The sequence below is a fragment of the Fistularia commersonii genome, chromosome 36 (genome assembly GCF_037954325.1).
Source record: "Fistularia commersonii isolate RoL2024-O1a breed Wild chromosome 36, RoL_Fcom_v1.0, whole genome shotgun sequence".
Lineage (NCBI taxonomy): Eukaryota > Metazoa > Chordata > Actinopteri > Syngnathiformes > Fistulariidae > Fistularia > Fistularia commersonii.
In genome coordinates this window covers 2,139,391-2,159,438 of record NC_141319.1, presented here as the reverse complement: position 1 = coordinate 2,159,438, position 20,048 = coordinate 2,139,391, and the positions used below count along the sequence as shown (strand labels likewise).

General features: G+C 38.1%; 3 protein-coding genes across 3 annotated transcripts; all 3 read right to left on the bottom strand.

Moving 5' to 3' along the window:
• Window positions 1–1,898: 1,898 nt before the first annotated feature.
• Window positions 1,899–10,470, bottom strand: LOC147213323 (activin receptor type-2A-like). Its single transcript, XM_086143023.1, has 11 exons — window positions 10,350–10,470; window positions 9,585–9,776; window positions 7,702–7,866; window positions 6,757–6,849; window positions 5,074–5,180; window positions 4,776–4,997; window positions 3,959–4,073; window positions 3,241–3,398; window positions 2,795–2,948; window positions 2,520–2,656; window positions 1,899–2,453 (listed from the first exon to the last, which is right to left on the bottom strand). The coding sequence occupies exons 1-11, from the start codon at window positions 10,468–10,470 to the stop codon at window positions 2,337–2,339; spliced, it is 1,581 nt and encodes a 526-aa protein (XP_085999149.1). The 3' UTR covers window positions 1,899–2,336.
• Window positions 10,471–11,108: 638 nt separating this feature from the next.
• batf3 (basic leucine zipper transcription factor, ATF-like 3) lies at window positions 11,109–13,663 on the bottom strand. The gene is made up of 4 exons (XM_086143149.1): window positions 13,570–13,663; window positions 13,120–13,227; window positions 12,866–12,910; window positions 11,109–12,350 (listed from the first exon to the last, which is right to left on the bottom strand). Exons 1-4 carry the CDS (start codon window positions 13,594–13,596, stop codon window positions 12,162–12,164), a joined length of 369 nt encoding a protein of 122 aa, XP_085999275.1. The 5' UTR covers window positions 13,597–13,663; the 3' UTR covers window positions 11,109–12,161.
• Window positions 13,312–18,778, bottom strand: nsl1 (NSL1 component of MIS12 kinetochore complex). Its single transcript, XM_086143147.1, has 6 exons — window positions 17,322–18,778; window positions 16,590–16,662; window positions 16,297–16,427; window positions 15,977–16,031; window positions 15,779–15,846; window positions 13,312–15,449 (listed from the first exon to the last, which is right to left on the bottom strand). Exons 1-6 carry the CDS (start codon window positions 17,508–17,510, stop codon window positions 15,228–15,230), a joined length of 738 nt encoding a protein of 245 aa, XP_085999273.1. The 5' UTR covers window positions 17,511–18,778; the 3' UTR covers window positions 13,312–15,227.
• Window positions 18,779–20,048: the final 1,270 nt, after the last annotated feature.

Below are 20,048 nucleotides of genomic sequence, written 5' to 3'. Positions count from 1 at the left end.
TCATTGCAGAGAACAAATTTCCCCAAGAGAGATTAATAAAAGGGAAATTATAATTTTTCCACCAATATTTTGCACATTTTAAATATTTTTTTCCATCAAGATATCGGTGTTTTCACCTCAGCCACTGTCAAAAAACTGACATGCCCCGGAGGCTCCTGAGCCACGTTGCAACCTGTTTGCATTTGTTTGATATTTTTTCAGGCGTGTCGTTTATGAACAATGATCAACCCGTGCTGTGCAGTTCAACCCTCTTCCCACACTTTGGCTTTCCACATCGGGTTATTTCGCAAGGTCGTCACTTTATTTGAAAAGTGGAGGAAAAAAAGCTTTGCATATTTGGAGAATATTTCAGATTTGCATTTAGTGTATTCAGAGTTTATTTATATTGCACTCGGCAATAGTGGTAAGGTAACGTTTGGCCTCAACCGGTTGGGGTAGAAAGACAGACTGCGAGAAAGAAGGACGGAATGATGGAGCGCGATAGAGACGGAGGAGGGACGGGACGAAAGATCTCTTATTAATAATAACTTTTTGCTGATTTTAGTTTTTCACCTCAAGCAAAAGAACTCAAGTTATATTTACAAAAGAATCTGAAATACAAAAAAAGAAATAAAAAGAAATGTAAAACTGTCAAAAAAGGTCTTCTCAATTTAACCCACAGTTTGTTTTAAAAAAAAAATCATTACTTTCTACATTAAAATAATATTTTTTTTGGCATTTTTCTTCATGAAATTGATTTTGTCAGAATGTTCCCTTCGATCCTCGTTCAAGATGATGCCACAGACCTTGTCACTTTTTCCATTTATGATGAATGATTAAATGCTCAGGTGTAATTTAAAGTGAATTTCTCAGGCAGAATTTATTTTAATTTATAATTTTTTCTTTAATTTCATTTCATTTCATTTAACTTGAAAAAATGACTTTGGTGATTATTTCAAAAGGGTGTCGAAATGAAAATGGAATATTCTTCATGGGAAAAAATGATTGTGAGTAATGCATTATATTACTGCACAAATTGCACCATATATGAGGCATTGTAATTCAGATTTTTTTTTTATAGAAAATAATTATTTCACTAAAAGTGAATCTTAAGAATGTTTTCTGATTTACTTTTCACTCAACAAATTTATTCAACTGTTGAGTCAGCAATGAGCCAAAAGTCAGCAACCAACAAAAATCACCAACTAAAATATATGAAAAAAATGCCACAAGCTCAAATGTAAAAAGTCAGACATTTCTAAAAATAAATAAAAAAACAAATAAAAAAAATGGAAATAAATCACCTAAAAAAATCACCAATAAATTACTTCAAAAATTAAAGCAAATTATGTAAAAGAAAAATAAATCTGATAAATAAAAAGATGAAATACAAAAATTGTGTACCAGCAAACACACGCAGAAATGTACTGCAATTAGCAAAGGGTTCTCTAGTAAATTACTTTCTTCTGAAAGACAACCAAAACCAGTGACGCCCATATCAGGTTGTTACACCAGATTTCCTCTTCTCCACATTTGTGTCACCAGTTTCTTCTGCAATCGAAAGGATTACATAAGTGTGTCAACGGTTACAGATTGATTTTTTTTTCTTGAAATTTTGTGAATATACCTTTATAAATTTTTTTGTTATTTCATAACATGAAAGTAGCAGAAACTTGCCAAAATTGGCAAAAGACAGAAATTCAAATTTTCCACTTCTGTTAACAAACATGTCCACACATACACAGATATAAATTTTCACACAAACACACACACACACACACACACACACACACACACACACACACACACACACACACACACCAATAGTGATAGGAAAAACTGAGTAGGCCTGACACAAAAACAAATATTTGCTGGTGAGTTTGTAAAAGTTTGTTTCTACGCTGCTTCGTTTTGTTTCTGATTTTGTCTCGGTTTTCTGGGTTGATTAATATTTCCAGTGCAGTCATGGTATCAAGAGATGATAATTTATTTAAAAAAAAACAAGGGAGCATAATTGTCTGAAAAAATAAATTTCAGCCTTCATTTAGTTAGTGACTCGTGACAAACAGGCTGGATTCCAGCTAACGGCACATTAGCGCCCTCTATTGGACATATGTGGAATTACACCCCAAAACAAACTACAAATTGATGTTTTCCTGTTTTTTTTTTCCTTTGTGTTGAGCTTTTATTTCCTAATGATTTTTTTTCCACATCGTTTTATTTTTTCATTCACATAATTTTGCTATGCTTATTTGTTAACAAATCCTTTTCTAATTCGGCCCCCTTCTTTTCAATACCATAAATCTTTCAAGGTAACGTCCTGCCGCAGCTGTGACGTTGCAACACAGAACGCTCAATCACTTCAAGGGTCTCGGGGGGATGGAGGCTAATCTGTCAGCAACGCACGCCGCTGTCAGCCGGGCGTCGGCGTCGCAGTCCCAGCATTCCTCCACCGTGTCCCTCAGCAGTGACCCCTGCAAGCAGGTCCCGGTTAGCAGGTCAGTTCTGTGTGGACAGCGTCGACAAGCGAGGTGTCTCACCTGAGGAAGATGCTCCCAGTGAGGCAGCAGCGGCGGCCTTTTCTTCATGTGCGACACGTACCAGGCCAGGGTCTCCCGGGTGGCGGCGGCGCCCAGCTCTCGCTCGTACGGCAGCGCGTGACGCAGCACGAACCCACCTGGAGATGCAGGAGGTTACTGAGTCCTTTTCAAATGATGAAGGGTCAGACAAAAGATCATCCGGGGTTTAGACCATGAACGGTCGTTTGGGAATTTTTGTTGATGGGGTTTGGAGTGTGTATATGTGTGTGTGAGACCTTGCTCCAGCTCACTACAGCAGCTCCAGATCTCCCACAGCAGGAGGCCAAGGGAGTAAATGTCAGCCTGCAGAGTCCAGCTGGCGCTGTGCAGGTTGACGGAGCCGTCCAGGATCTCGGGGGACATGTAGCACAAAGTTCCCAGCATGCCTTCCTCCTGAACACACACACACACACACACACACACACACCCACCAAATTTTTACTGCACATTTTTGGATGATTAATGCTGGCTCAGCATTTCTTCATCTCAAGTGAAACAATTAAAATAATTTCTTCTTTTTTTAACCATGATTCTTTAGACATCATAAGCTATAATTTACATAATATTATGATATATTTATATATTATTTTGATAATTTTTTTTTTTTTTTTTTTTTGTCTTTTTGGTCCAAAGAGATTGTTAAAAGTATGACATCAGAACATCAGATGCTGCCAGAATTCACCTCTGAGCTTCCAGTCAGGTCCCACTTCTGGTGCCGGCCAGACCAGGACCGCAGCACCTTGGAGCAGCCAAAGTCTGCAAGCACGCAGGACGTGTCTGCACCAACCAGCACATTGAAGCTGCTCAGGTCTCTGTGGGCAACAGGCGGTTTGTGCAGCTCTGGAACAACATCCGGACCGTCACACAGACACACACACACACACACACACACACAGGGTCATTTAGTCACTTGCTTTTGCTCCAAAAGACTGCCAGGGATTCCAAAGATGCAACTACACCTTCCAGTGGTCAAGGCTAGAAACACAAGACTAATCAATATGCTGGGATTGCAAAACATTTGTTTATGATTTTATAGGAAATATAACATATTTTACATAATATTTATATAAATATAGATATGAATGATACATTTCAAGATACATCATTTTGTTAACAGTAACAGTAAAACAATTATAATAAGTATAACATAACAACAAAAGCAACAACAGAAACAATGTTTTCGAAGAAGAAATACAAAATAAAATGATTAATTCTTGCTATTTCTTCTGTGTATTTGATCAGGTTCTCATGTAAAAATGTGTGTTTACAACTGACACTGTTGATCTCAGTTATTTGTAATATAAAATGTAAATGTGGGTTATTAATAATTTTTTAGAATGCAGGAGCATTTTAGGGGAAGACCTCATTTAATGTAATTTCTCAAACACACACACACACACCGTGGGTGAAGAGGTCAGTGTGCAGGAAGCAGAGACCCTGTGAGAGCGACTGGCTCAGTTTCAGTGACGTCGCCCAGCTTATGATCTGTCGGTCCAGAAAGGAGTGCAGGGACCCCTGTGGGAATATTCACATATTAGTTTCCAACTTTAAACTTAGTTATTTTTCTTTTTAATTTGACAGAATTTCTCCTCAGTCTTACATTTGCTTGCTTTTAGACATTTTTCTTTTAACTCTGAAGGGGATTTTTCCATCCCCAGGTAACTGAGGTTGTTGTACCTGGAGTTCAACGTTTACTTGTTCTGAGTGAATGATTGGATGTCCCTGTGATTGACAGTTGATTGGCTACATTAAACCCCGCCCTTGCTCAAGAACAGCTGTGATTGGCTTAGAGCCCCAACCAACCTTAAGTGAAGACTAGTTGTATAGACAATAAAATATTGATTTATTTGTAGGTTGTAATGCAGCCATTTATTTTATGTTTTCATGTAAACTATTTTTACCGTCCAATTGTATGTGAAAGACATTTTCATTTTCAGAACATTTTTAGTAAATAGACATTAGAACATCATTTCTAATACATGACATTCATTTTTATTTTGCTTTCTTGTTGTGGGGAACAAGTTGTGGGGAATTTTTATTATTCTTGAAAACACAAGTATCTCTTGTTAATAAACAGGTTATTTTCAATGTACTTTGGGATTTCTTTGGAAGTGTCATTTTTTTTTCCAGGACATTTTTCACTTCCAGTTATGTCAGACTGAGAAACCTGCATCAGCCCCCTGGTGGGCGGGAGAGGAAAAGCTGCCGGGCGCTCACGTGCTGATGGAAGTCCAGGATCAGAATCCAGTCGCTGCTGTGCGGTCGCCTCCCGGCGCCCAATAACTGAGTGATGGCGGCGTGTTTCATCAGCGGCAGCTCATAAACCTCCTTTTCCGCCGTGAATTTCTGTTTCCAAGTGGCGGGGAAGACTTTCACAGCTACCGTCGTCCCCCGATATGTTGCTCGCCACAGGGCAGCAAAACGTCCCTGAGAAATAACCTGCGTTGCAAAGAGGCGGAGCAGGAAGCTGAGAAGAACCGGCTTCTAAATGTCGGGATTGAAAAGGATGGGTTACCTGCTGCAGCTGGACGTCGGCGACATCGACGTGTTCGGAGGCCGTCGTTTGGCAGGAACAAAGGTCGGAGACGTGCGACTCGACGAGGGACGGCGATCGAGTCGCTTCTGAAACCGTCCACAATGTTCACTCACAACCTGTCTGACAGAACTATTGACATATGACCATCCCTCATTCACACATCATGTAGAAACATCTGCATATTCATCTTCTTATTTAGGTGTTTTGGCAATTTTATTCCCCCGGAGAGCCTCCACACAGGAAGTCAAAAGTGAACCGGAGACTCTTTAGCTACGATTCATTTTTTTTCCAGATATTTTTTCACGTCTAGATTAAATTTCGGGAAATGGCTGACCACACATGCCTCCCTTTTTTGTGTATCCAGGACACTTCTTGTTACTTAAAAAATATTTCTTCATTTAATATATACATCAATTCCTTTGAATTAAAATGTATACATTATTTTTGAGATTAATTGAACCAATCCTTAATTTAGCAATATGGAGACATGCAACCATTCAATTGTCACAGAGAGACAAACAACAATTGACCCGCTCATTCACAAGAAACTTACAATTATTCCCACATCATCGCGAGATGTGTAAATATCCCTCACTTACATGACATACAGACGTACAACTGTTCACCCCCTTATTTACATGTTCAGGCAATTTAGTCTCCAATGCACCGACTGCATGTTTTTGAAGTGGAACCCCTGAAGGAGAAAGTGCGAAAACCCGATCCAGACCTCTGAAAACCAGAGAACCTCCAAACGAGAAGAATCCAACCAGAGACTCTCTTACTGTGATACATTTTCTCATGTCTAGATTAATTTTCTCACATTTTTAGGTTATCTTTGTCCGCTGTTTAAGCTTTGTCAGCTGTTTGAACTTTTTAATCTCAGGAAATGGCTGACCACACTACTTGCCTCCCTTTTTTTTTTTTTTTTTTTGCTTGTGTCCAGGACATTTATTTTAAAAATATTTCCTCATTTGATATATGTATGTATATATCAATTCCTTCTCATTAAAAATGTGTTTATTTATTATACATTCTTTTCTGATTAATTGAACTAATGCTTGATCTAGACCTAATTTTAGTCCAGACCTCACTCTTTGCTCTTCATGTCCATCTGCAGCCACCGAGTGACAGAAAAGCCTGATGAAAGAGCACGGGGGGAAAGGGAGGGACAAGGAAACGATAAAAGTCAAGGTCGTCCGGCTGAGAGAATCCAGCCACCTCAAGGTCAATCTGCCACATCATGAGAAACCACCTCCACCATGAAATAATAAAGAGAAATTAAATTCTCTCGCTCTCTATTTCAGCTTAAAATCGTGCCGGGACCTTGTGATTTCTTTTTTTTTAAATCTTAATTTTTAAATTATTCTGATGATACCAGACACGTCGATACACTTTCATTACCACCTAGATAAGTGAGAAATTAAAGAAAAGAAGAGAATTACCTAGAATAATAAGATTGAACCTTAAAAAGAATAAGAAATATCCTTTAAAAAAATGTATAAGTAGATGACATCGAAATTGCAAAACCAAAGTATCAATTACTATAACCAAAGGATCACCAGTCAAATCGGGGAAAATAATCAAAAATGGATTTGGGAGGAGGGTTGTAGAGGTCAAAGGTCAACGTGTTTGATGAAGGGAATACAAAAAAAAAGCTTTTACTGGAGTGTTGGAGTCGTTCCCACTTGAAAACCAGAAGCAGGAGGATCAGTGCCGTGGCAGCCGCCACAAAGGTCATCACCATTATCAGCTGGTCTGCAGAAACACCAGACAGTCGATCAGACTGACCGCATAATCAGTCACAAAATCAATAACGCTGTCAATAAGGCAATAATGCAACATGGATCGCACAGCCTAAGACATTATACACCATCACCCTATGAGACATACACTCAATCACACAATCGCAATTATTTCAATGACACCACCAATTATGCATTTAAACCGAAAACACACAATCAATAACATGATTCATTGCACCATCAATCACATGGTCACACTACATATAATCAATCACACCATCTAGTACACCTTTGATCACATTTACTTTGCATAATTACTTCTTTCTATATTTCAGATTGAAGGTGACACTAAAATCACAAACAAAAAAAAATTGATTTAAAATCAACCAACACGGCATATTATGGCTTTTTTTTTCCCTTTATGCTATGTATAAGCAAAATGTATTGCATTTTTTTTTAATCGATGAAAAGTTGCAGAGAAAATGAAATTACATTTCTGCATGCAGCAACACATTTTGAAAAAAAAAATCCCTTGGGTTGAATATTCAGTGTCTGTTTGAGTCCTTCTTCTATTTATGAAAAAAATCGGAATTTAAATTATTGGCTGGAGGCAAATCGAAAATGCCATCCTCTCTCTGTGTGCTACCATCCTTTTACTGGGGCATGCAGTCGCTATTTAAGAGCGACAAAAATATTTGACCACGTTTTAATTAACAATATTGCCATAATCTTCAAATTTAAAATGACATTTTAAAAATGAACAAACTAAAATAAAATACATTTTAATGAAATCCTTCCGCATCAGAGGGATCAATGAGCCGCAGGTTGCCGAGGCACGATGGCGTGATCAATAACGGCGAGGTACCAGCGGAGTTGGACTTGTTGCGTCCGGGCTGTTGGGACTCAGCGGCCCAGCTGATGTTCCTGTTGCAAAGGTCGGTGCTGCAGACACACTTCAGCACTCGACTGTTGAATCGGCTCTGAGCCTGACAGACGGGGTCCGGGCAGAATTTCTCCAACACGTCACAGGCTGCAGGAGAACACACACATACATATACATGCATACGTACATCCATAAGTACATACATGCATACATACATACATAGACAAGAATGTGCCTTGTCAATTTAATAAACACATACAGAAACATACATACATACACATGCATACACCAGTACACACAAACACTTCAAATAATAGAATAGAAAGCGCTGTCATCATTCCCCAATAGGGACATACATACGTACATAAATACATACACACAAAGCTTATTGATATTTTCAATGCTGGTACTTTTACATCCGGTTTCTTTCTTCTATCGTGACAATTATCTGAATTTGCTTCTAGTTTTTAAGACTTAGGTTTTATTATATATTTTGATTATACATACACACAATACTTATGTACATATGTCTGTAAGCACACATACGTACAGACATACAGGACTGTCTCAGAAAATTAGAATATTGTGAAAAAGTTCTTTATCTTCTGTAATGCAAATACAAAAACAAAAATGTCATACATTCTGGATTCATTACAAATCAACTGAAATATTACAAGCCTTTTATTATTTTAATATTGCTGATTTTGGCTTACATCTTAAGAAAACTCAAAAATCCTATCCCAAAATATTAGAACATCATGTAAAAATAATTTTTGTTTTTTTAATTGCATTACAGAAGAACTTTATCACAATATTCTAATTTTCGGAGACAGTACTGTATGTACGGTACATACACATGGATGTGCACCTACGTATAAACATACATAGACAGAAATACATATACACAAACAGAAACACATAGATACGTACACACATATGTTCAAATATACACACATGTACATATGTAAATACATACATACATATACGTGCATACATGGCTTATTGACATTTACAATGCAACTACATTTACATGAAGTTTTCAAGTTCTTTCAAGATTATTTGTTTTTTTTCTAATTTTCAAGTCTTAGGTTTTTTGGATACTTAATACTATACTCACATATCTACGTATGTACATATGTACATGCATACGCACATATCCACATACAGACACACACATAGGTACATAGATACACACACACACACACACACACACATACATACATACATACATACATACATACAAGGCTTATTGACATTTCCAATGCCAATAATTTTACGTTTTGTTTCCAAGTTCTTTCATTACTATATCTGAATTTTTAAGTTAAGTTTTGTTACATAGATTGTATATATTGATTATACATACACACATACATACATACATATCTACATAAATACACACATATGTACATACGCACATATGCATATGCGCATATGTACAAACATACACACACATACATGCATTCATGCATACAGACACACATGCATACATTCAAAGATTATTGACATTTATGATCCCACTGCTTCGTTTCCGAGCTCTGCCATGATTATTATCTTTTATTTTGGCATTTTCAAGTCGCTCAAGTTCAAGTTACTCACAAGGTTTTGTGTATATTTTGATTTAGGTGTATTTATGGCATGTCCATGTCCAGTTTTGGCATGTCCTGTTTTAAATAATTGTATGTGAATTTGCAAAGGGAAAGACATGACTGTAAATGCGCAAAGAGATGGTTTCACATTTTCTTCATTTGTCTTGAAAGAAATTTGACAAAGTCGTCTTACATTTTAATTACATTTGACTGTAGATAGATTGACAACCACTGTTTAGAGTCCTGTATCTGCGTGTCAAGGGGTCAAAGGTCACTCACCCAGGAAGTCGACCTCTAGCCGTCCGTTCCTCACCAAGTAGTAGCCGACACAACAGCGTGTGTGCTCACACTCCTGCACCGAGCCGCTCACGTTGCCGGCCACTGTGTAGTTCATGTTTTGAGGCTTCACCTGGAAAACGCAGCGCCTCTTTGGGCTGCTGCTCCAGGCGGATACCCAGAATAACAGCAGCTCTGGAAGGATGGAGACAAAAAAAAATGGCTGCCGATGTGACTGAAGGAGAATCAAGGGCAGTTGCGATGGTTGCTCGTATTTGGTTCAGTCAACTATTAAGATCATTTTTGACTATTTCTGACTATTAGAAATACAAAAAAACAAGGTAAGGAGCTGTCAGGAAATGACTGAGAAGAAGAAAAAAAAAGAGAGAATTATGAAATAAATAAATATGAATCAATAGTTACCCTAAGAAATAATATTGCAATAAAATGTGGAAGAAATCAACAACAAAAAAATTTGTAATAAGCAAAAAGATCAACTGAAAAAGCATGATCAAGAAGCTTCTTGAAAATATTTGAGAATTTTGCCTGGAGAATGAAGCAAGAAATTTCCTAAAATCAAGAACAAATTGTATAAAAGTTGAATTTAGAATCACATTGTCAAAGATGATCAGATATTGAGCAAGAAATAAATTAAAACTGAACATCTTTGAAATGAAATTTCCTAAATATTCAGTAAATTACACTAAAATTCAGACAGAAATGAGACCGAAGAGACAGCGATTTAAAGATGCGTAGACACGGACTCACCGGCCAGGAGGATACACCAGCGCCGCAGGAGTGTCATGGTCGTCATGTGAGTGTCGATGAGCAGCTGAGCGAGACATGATGAAGGTTTATCAGGCACAGGAATGTGAGGAGTTTCCCACATTTCCAAGCAAAACTCCCACTGTCACACACCTGCACCCGCTTCCAGTCAAACAGTGCCTACGACGGGGGATAGAAATTTTTCTAATTGTTCACTGAAGGAGAATCAACAGTCCATCAGGCCCTGAGAGGAGAGCTGACATTTCTGTATTTCAGAATTGGGAAAACATTAAACAAAAAAAACAAAAAAAACAGGAGCTATATGTAAATTATCCATGATTTGTATTTTGGAAATTTCACCATACACAAATACGTAACTACTGAAATATTTACAGGAAATAAGCCATAGAAAATAAGAGGAACAGGAATTTCTGACTTTTTTTCTACAAATGAATGAAAAGAAGCTTGCAAAAGAAAAAATGATTTAAGCAAAAAAAGAAACTCGTTATATCGACGAGAACACAAAAAGAAGAAAACAGTGAATTGTTTAGAATAATAAGAAATGTTTAAATTTAAGGAAAAATGTTTCAGAGCCAAAGTTTCACCAAAAGGTGAAAAAAATATAATATACATCTATCTATATAAACATTTGTTTTAAAAAAATGTAATAGCCATCACCAACAGAGGGCCCTGTTCACAGTCAATGTCATCCGCCTGCCTGATGGATGATATTAAAAATACCATTACAACTGTCAACGGCATCATAACTTTATTTATAAAATACATATTTCATACAAAACTAAGAGCAACACCCTTAGCCGCAGCTGCTGTTACCATGGCAACCAGAGCATTGTTTCTACTCTGCACCATCCTTCCGCTCGGATTACCTGCCAGGTGAAACACAACCTGGTATCCCTTGAAGAGGCAGGTTTAAAATGATGAGCGCCTGATAGCAGCTAAATAAAATGTGTTTGATGGACTTGAGGAACCATCACCTGGTTACAACTGACCGGTCGGCACTTTGCATAGTCCTTTAGTCTTTGGTACAAGATTGGTTTGCTGGTTCATTCAGGAAAGTCAGTTTCCAGCCTTCATGAGGAATATAAAAACCTCATGATAAAAACCCCCGCGTCAAAGGAAAAACGTTTAACAATCAGGATGATATTAACAATAATAATAATAAAATACAACAAAGCAGAGTAGAATCCATTAAAATCCAGTCAAAATGATTAGTTAGTCTGAATACGGACAACACTAATTAGAGTCTTTTTATACATATCTTTTCATAAAATTGTTTGTCTTTTTCCAGAGCCAGCTGGCCCACTAGGCTATGTGGGCAAATGCTAAGGGCATTATAGCCTTCAGGAGGTGCCAAAAAAATCAGGAAATAAGTCTGCTTTACCACAAATATATTAAAAGTTATTACTTTTAACTCCTAAAACATCAGATAGGGCCAGCTCTGTCTTTTAACCCACAATGAAATATGTATTATTTCGAAGTGTGAGATTAATGATTAGCTCCCGAACTTTATACTGATACGCCTACAGGAAATCGAACCTGTTCCGGCCAGATTATTTACTGATTCACAGGCAGTGGCGGGGCCATCAACTGTGAGAAGTCAGGAAGATGTGTTTCCCGCAAGATGACTCAATTGCTCCTTCAACAAATGAAGTGGTTTTCATGCGCTTGTTAAGATAACACACACCGGCAGCCGGATGACCGACGGCAAACCTCTCCTCCCTTCGAGATGTTAAATAACACCAATCAGAATTGTAACAGTCAATGTACTGGTGAACAAATGAGAGGCAGCAACTCCTAGGGCTCCAGGGCAGCATCACACCAAGGGGCCGCAGCCGAGGCGGCCCTGAGGACGCCGCTGTGACCTGCTGTGGCCTCGCAGAGGGCCGGGCCCGGGCGGGGCGAGCAATGAGCGATGGGACAGACCGGCTCGTGGGTTCGGAGGATCTCGGTCAGCAGACGCTGCTCCTCGAAAAGCGTATTGACCTGCGGTGCAGACACATCAGATGCGGTCACAAATCCTCAAACACGCACACACAAGCTGAATTACATAATCAAGTCTATTTTTTCATTATTTATTATATAATTTATTATCATTTATAATAATTGTTAAGGGACTTGAAAAGAATATTTTAGTTATTTCTGAAGCCAACTAGAATTTAAGGGATTTTTAAAAAGTAGCATTTCACCGCGGTTAAGTGTGTACATCAGTTTTTGTTTGATCTTTAAGTATCATAATCAAAACAGTCATGATTTTTTCTCAAGGTTTGCTAAAATAATGAATGAAATACACTTATGATCACTGATGCGATCAATGGGTTTCTGTGGCAATGGCAGTTTGCTTTTAAACTAAGAGAGCTAAGAAGCATTGACTCCACTTTGACGAAACATAGGTATACGAGCATATAATATATACTATATTTTAGGCTAATTTCTTAGTTTTCTTTGAAAATTTTTGGCTTGTTTTGGCAAGTGTGGTCATTTTATTTTGAAAGGATCACCTCCATCCGCAACTTCCTGTTCTTCCTCTCCAGCAGCTCACAGGCCTGGAGCATGCAAAAAAAAATTTAAATAAAATTCCATCATTATAAAAGAAAAAAGTGAACAATTTAGTTTTCTCTAAATTGTTTAACTAATTTCTTTAGACGTTGTTAGGCTTGTAGGCTCACTCGATTTCATTCAAAATGATTAAAAAAGGTGAGAGAATTAAGTGAAGTCTTCGCGCACACGCACACACACACACACACACACACACCTCGTGCAGCAGGTCAGCCCTCTGTAATTGTCTTTTCCGACTTTTCTGAGCTGCAACTCTGTTCTTCTCCCTCCTCTTCCATAATTTCTGACCTTCATCTTCTGAGCACTGACACACACATGCATGCACTTTCAAATTACAAGCATAAAACAATACAGGCATGAAATAAACTGCAAACCCCATATTACATCCACTGTAACTCAAAGGTGATTTATATTCTATTGTCACATTAACTGTCAGAAATCAAATCGGTTTGTCATCATTATAGGTTAAATATCACTTTTTGTGTCCATTCTTGCTTAAGCAGCTGCACCGAGAACAACTTCGCACCACTTTCAAATCCGTTCTGTCCGCAGAAGGCAAAAGGGATTTTGATATGTTGCGATATTTTCTTACGTCATGCAGGAAAAGTAAAAGGCATCGCTTCATTCACCTGTCAAATAAACCAACCTGGCTGCAGCGGGTATCTGACATCATGCAGAAGGCGATGTCGACAGGAGGGCGGCAGGATGAGCCGAGGCGCGTTGTAGTTGGAGGTGAAGATGTGTTTTAATGAACAGAGGATCCACTGAGATTCAGAAACAGGGCCCTAGTTTCACTTCAGCTTCCCTCTGGCTTTTCAATTCCATTATAGCTTTAGAAGAAACAGCGAGGGAAGTTCACAGAAATCACATGGCCCGGTTGACCGGGTTGGAGGTCGAAAGGATTTCACCCCAGAGAAAAGGCCAGGAATATAGGTGATTGCCACAATGCAAAGGGCCAGGGTCCAGGAAAAAAACATCCTTTTTCATCTACAAGAAGGAAAACCTCAGAAAACTTAGAATCATGATGAATTCTGTGCATTTCTACTTTAAACTGAGATCTTGGTGGGGAAAGATTATTAAAGCACCTTGAGCTTTTCAGAGTTCCTGGAGATCATGAAAAATAGATGGAAGAAAATGACATGAAAATAAGCTTTTATAAGGTGAAAACTGCCTGATAATTGACAACAGAGAGAACAAAACTGTCATTGAAGTGGTCTGAAAATGGAAAACACATCATCTGGAACAGGTTTTTTCAGTATTCATTCATGTGTTGAATTTTTTTCCTATATATGTGTATGTCTGTGTGTGAGAGAGAATTGTGGTCAAATTTGCTTGAAATGTAAATAAAATTAAATGAAAAACAGGATAGTAAAAACTGGACATTAAATAGTAAGTAAAGTTGACGGAGGTGATTTAACTGGGGTTTCACAGAGTCTTGCATAATAAAAAATAAAAGCTTTCACTTTCTTCCATTTGCTTTCTGTGACAAAGTCCTAAATTAATCTTTCAGTCTTGACAAACAAAACAAAATGTAAGAATAAAATATGAAAAAAACAGAACAAAACACACATTTGGGAAGAAAGAAAGAATCAAAAATTATCGATAACTTGCTGAGGGTTTGACAGGAAATCAGGCCTGTAAATCAGGCTCTTTTATCACATGCAAATTAGATTATTAAATTTTTTGGACAAAATTCAAGGAATTGAGACTTTCATCTTAAAGATAAGACTGTAGTAAATGTAATCGGAGTCCATAAAAAAGTATAAGGTATAAAGATTATAAAGCAGGTCAGGGAGAAAAACTCTTGAATACTGCTTTAAAATAATTCATTCATCATTTATACCACTCACCCACACTTGGGATTGGAAAAGGAAGAGTTCACACTGGACTGCTCACCAGTCGATCACAGGGCCAGAGACACACAACCATTCACACGTCATATAGAACTATTCACTCTACAGCAATATCCGGTTTTTAGAAACAATCGTTTTTCTGATGTCTTTGAATTGCTTTGAGCAATTTATGCAAATTTCCATGCACTTTCCTGCAAACCTTGAAGTTGTTGTTCTGTCAAGCTGCACTTTGTGGTCACTGAAATGAGAGTCATCTCAAGTACTTTCTAATTTCTTGCGCAACGGCGCCATCTAGTGGACAAAATGGGCCACATGCTTATTTTTCGAGCAACAGTTAAGGTGTATTTACATGTGGATTGTCCATGGGGTCACAATTTTACAAAAACTATTTTACTTTAACATGTGTTATTATATTACAGTGTTTTCCTGCAGGGCGTCTACATGCCTGCAATCACTTAGCGTCACTGTTTCCGGTTTTCTTCGCTAGCGGTATGTAGCAGTTCGCGGCCGCTGCCTCCTCTGCCATTCTTTTGATTGGCTGCCTGTCTCTCCCAGCGTCGAGGTGGCTGCAGCAGCCCATCACCTCCTGGTGGATCTGCAACGACTCCTGACTGGGCTGCATGGCGAGGACCTGACAAAGGCCCTCCGCTTGTTTCTGCAGGTTGGCAATCGACTGCAGGAGAAACAATGAATCACCTCACAGAGCTGATTTGAACAGAATTACCTGGTCTGAAAAGGTATAAAATTTAATTTAAATTATTGAAAAATAATGTGAAAACTGATGAGAAATTAGCTGAAATATAACCACATTCTGGAGTGAATTAAAAAAGAAAAAAAAAAAAAAAACAATCAGTGATCGGATAAAGATCCAGTATAGTCTTGAGATTAAGGTTAAAAGTGAAAATAAAATTTATCAAGACAGCTGCAGATTACTTTTAAATAAATCTGTATTTAAACTGAATAAAATTAATAATCTCATGTGTCTGTGTATGGGTATAAGACCTTTATGACATGGACAGCCTCTGTGACAAGTCCTGGCGCAGCAGCTGAAAGGCCGTTCATGATGCTTTCTGTTTGAATAAATGGCAGTAATTCAGAAGAATATGAGGAAAAGACTTGAAATGTTTTAGTTGGATCAAAATAATATATTTTTTCCTTATCTATCAGCTAAGTTTTATGTGTGTGTGTTTGTATAGTCACCTTGTTGAGGGTCTTTGACAAGCTGCGCAGGTTTGACAACCGGCTCATAATGTTCCTGTGAAAAAAGACAAGTTTTTTTTTCTCAACTATTTGTAATTAAATTTTGAATGTTGATAAACTGATATAAAAGTATACTGAATCCTTTCCCCCAAAGGTTATGGCCATTTACCTCAATCAGAAAATATCAAAAACATATATAATAACTTAAGCAAAGAAAAACACCTTGCGGACAGTGTTCCTACTAAATATGAAATGACTAATAACCCCATAACATTTGCGGGTGAAATCAAATGTACTACACATTTAGAACAAACTCCCACCATCACTTTGCGCTGAGCTTTGAGGGAGTGAATCACATGAGGCAGAATCTGCCTGGGGAAGTGGCGACGCCTCCCACTGGTTTCTACGATGGCATCATCCAGCATGCTCTCCGGGTCCACATGTTCGTCCTCTGAGTCAAGAGTGGAGGGGAAAAAATATATACAATTATTTGGATGTTTTCATTGACAACAGTATTGTCTTTGAAAACTCTAGATTTGTGTAACGTTTCAACATTTCCTTCTATTTAGATGCCTTACTTTCAGGAATTTGGGGACTTTAAAATTAACCTCACTTTCATCATCAGGAGCCTCGTCCCACATCTGTCCATTCACCAACACGTTGTCCTGGACAGCTGCCTCAAAGTTCTGAGCGCATTCACACACACATACACACATATATTAACTAGGGACACCTTTTACAGCAATGTCTTGCTTATTTTTGGAAAATGTATTCCTGAGGTTAATAGACACCCCCCCCCCCTTACATTTTAGTGAATTTCCAGAAAAATGTCAATTAATCATTGTTATAATATTTTGCTATATCCTCCGGATATATTTTATAAATATTGCTGATTTTTGTGGCATATTGCATGCAGTTTCTTTCCATGGTCAATGAAGTCTCTTGCTTGATTTTTAAGTAAAATACTGTTTGGATAAACTATTGCTCGTTTCATCGATTTTATGCTGATCTTATCACAAGCATTCACTCATCTTCTCAAGGATTTGTTTTGCAATTTTAAGATAACTTTTAAGTATAAGTATATCATCAACAGAAACCAACAGTGGTGTTAACTATTCTTTTGAGACTATAATCTGTGATTTAACAGTATATCGCGACTCCTGATACAACTGCATTAATTTTTACTGATAGAAGCTTGGAACAAAACTCTTCTAAACACTTAAACAACTGGATACCGCTTGAACAAAACTAAATTAGATCAAATGCATTGGTTATTCCGGTCTCGTCACTTTGAACTATCAACGTTTGAACCTGAAAACAATTCAAAATGTCAAGTCGAACTTACCGCCAGCAGCTCCTGAAGTAAAACACGCTTCTTCTCCTCATCGACATCCGGTTGTCCGTCCAGAATCTTATTTAGAACTTCTTTGTATTTATTTATCTGATCTGTAACCTGCTTCTTTGACTTTACTTGAACCCTGAATTCCACATTTGTTTGGTCGTCAAAGGAATTGTCTCTCTCGACAGACTCCATGTTTGCCGCCAACTATGTTTGAACCGGAAGTGAATAAGTAACTTCCGGGTTCAAGTGAGGTGGGTTTTTTTTTTTATTCCTACGGGGAACCTCGTCGGTCAGATAGGTTCCGCTGTTCATATATATGCGTGTGTGTGTGTGTGTGTGTGTGTGTGTGTGGAGAGGGGGGGTCCATTTAGTTCGATTTGTTTTGTTATAAGTTGAAAAGTTATCATTCTAATTTAGGATGATAACTTTTCAATGTAGTTATGATAGCAACAAATTGATTTTTGAAGTTGCACATATATGTATTTTTTCCAAGGTTATTATTTCATAATTGTTTTTTCAGGGAATATGTTGTTAATTGCCATATCATTTTTACAGATTTGTCACTATTATTGTGCTGATTTATATGGATTTTAAGAAGCATCACCAGTGCAGAGTGAACAGTCTATAGAGGTTCTCACTCAACCAGGTTATGGTTACTTGTTCCAATTATGCATTCAAACACTCAAACTAAAGAAGCCGCTTGAATGAGGGGTGAAATGTCTTCAAGGGAAGAAATTCAAGTCACGTTGCAATGAAAAGATTGACAATAATGAACAGTGAAGGCTTTGTTGTTCTTAGTCCGTCCAAAGCACCAGGTTTATTTTTCTTCTCTCATGTGGATCAGTGTTTCTACTAAGCGCAGCTTGAAGCATCAGTTGGAACCTCATTCTGCTTCACTTTGTGGATTGTGGGAAATGGCGAATGTATCTGAATGCTCAGTGGGTCGTAGGTGACCGGGAAACACATACACACACAGAGTACACACAGACACACCCTCAGGAATGTGAAGTTTGTAACACTGGATTTCTGCCATCAAAGCACTAAATCAACTATCTCACAGGCCTGTTATTTTGTTACTGTCATTATAAGGGACTCAGATGTTTGGTTATTCAACACTTCAAATATTAACTTCACATTCATGGACATAGTAACAATTCCCTTCTCTCTGTAACAGCCTGACTGGGTGAGGCAACAAAAACACTTATAAGTATTTTTTAATAAACCTATTTGTTATGAACTTTTGGAAGCAAAACTGCAAAATTACAATTATTGAAGGAATAAGGAGCTGGTTGGCCGCTGCTCAAATCAATGAAGGGAAACAATCTCTGCCCAGCCTGAAACATGAGCCCAGAGCCAGCAACCCCAACACCTGCATGGTATTTAGCCTAAACACCCGCACAGTAGTGGGTTCACAAACCTCAAAGTTGGGAAACAGCCTTTCTCCTTGGCGATATCACCATCGCCATCTGAATTAAAAAAAAAAGAACAGTATCAACACAAGTGACACACACACACACACACACACACACACACACGCGCGCGCACACGCACACACACACACACACACACACACACACACACACGGAATCAGCCTACATAATACATGCACACACACAGTATCAGCCTAAGACAAACACACACACACACACAATATCAGACTAAGACATGCACACACACATAGTATCACCGTAACACATAGACACACAGTATCAGCCTAAGTAACACACACACACACACACACACACACACACACTGTATCAGCCTAAGTAACACACACAATATCAGCCTAAGACATGCACACACATAGTACTACCCTAAGACACACACACAGACACACACAGAATCAACCTACATAATAGACGCACACATACATACACACAGAGAATCAGCCTACATACTAGACACACACACACACACACGCAATATCAGTCAAAGACATATACACACACATAGTATCAGCCTAAGACACACACACACACACACACACACACACACACACACACACACAATATCAGTCTAAAACATGCACATACACATATTATCACCCTAAGACACACACACACAATAATAACTCTCCCAACAATTCCTTCTGTTTTGGAATAGAAAAAAAGAAAAGACTCAACATTGAGGATTGGCGCCCATCGGTGTGTGAGCACTGTGGCTGAGAATGTGGCCCCACAAGTCGAAATATCCACCTGTTGGCATCAGCCGGGTTATAGAGTCCAAGCCTGGGCAGTGCAGATCAAACCGGGCGTGGGGTGTGTCATCTTCATCATCTTCACATCTTCATCCTCCACGACTGTTCCTTCACACGCCAAAATAGCTGGCTGTTACTGGATTGTGATGTCCCCCAGAATGTATTTTTTTGCTCTTCTTTGTCAACGAAGGGCTCTGAGGTCTGACCTTGGTTGCTATAGAAACTTTGTGATGAGATGGAAAACTTTTTCTTATATCAATCGACTGATAAAGCCTGGAAAATTGTGTTTCGAACAAGTACGGATGTTTTGACCCCCTTATCAGCTCCTTCTTCTTCTGAATTTTACCAACTCATTCAACATGTTGTTAAAAGTCCCCTGGAATAAATTAATTCTTGCACATAAAGTCTATTCACGTGCTTATTTTTCGAAAAAAATATTCTAAAGAATTTTGTTTCTCATTTTCAGCCGACAATTCACAAATGAATTATTATGGATAAATATATTTGCTAATTTCTTTGTATTTCTTTTTTCT

Coding starts and splice junctions, on each gene's coding strand:
- LOC147213323 (XM_086143023.1), bottom strand. CDS start 10,470: ATGTGGGAAACTCCTCACATTCCTGTGCCTGATAAACCTTCATCATGT. Junction 9,777..10,349: donor CTGGTGTATCCTCCTGGCCG/GTGAGTCCGTGT, acceptor CCATCCTTCCAG/AGCTGCTGTTATTCTGGGTA. Junction 2,949..3,240: donor ACCTGACTGGAAGCTCAGAG/GTGAATTCTGGC, acceptor TGTGTTCAGGAG/GAAGGCATGCTGGGAACTTT.
- batf3 (XM_086143149.1), bottom strand. CDS start 13,596: ATGATGTCAGATACCCGCTGCAGCCAG. Junction 13,228..13,569: donor CAGATACCCGCTGCAGCCAG/GTTGGTTTATTT, acceptor TGTGTGTGTCAG/TGCTCAGAAGATGAAGGTCA. Junction 12,351..12,865: donor ACAGGAAGTTGCGGATGGAG/GTGATCCTTTCA, acceptor TCTGCACCGCAG/GTCAATACGCTTTTCGAGGA.
- nsl1 (XM_086143147.1), bottom strand. CDS start 17,510: ATGGAGTCTGTCGAGAGAGACAATTCCTTTGACGACCAAACAAATGTG. Junction 16,428..16,589: donor CGAGGCTCCTGATGATGAAA/GTGAGGTTAATT, acceptor CTCTTGACTCAG/AGGACGAACATGTGGACCCG. Junction 16,032..16,296: donor AAGCTCAGCGCAAAGTGATG/GTGGGAGTTTGT, acceptor CTTTTTTCACAG/GAACATTATGAGCCGGTTGT.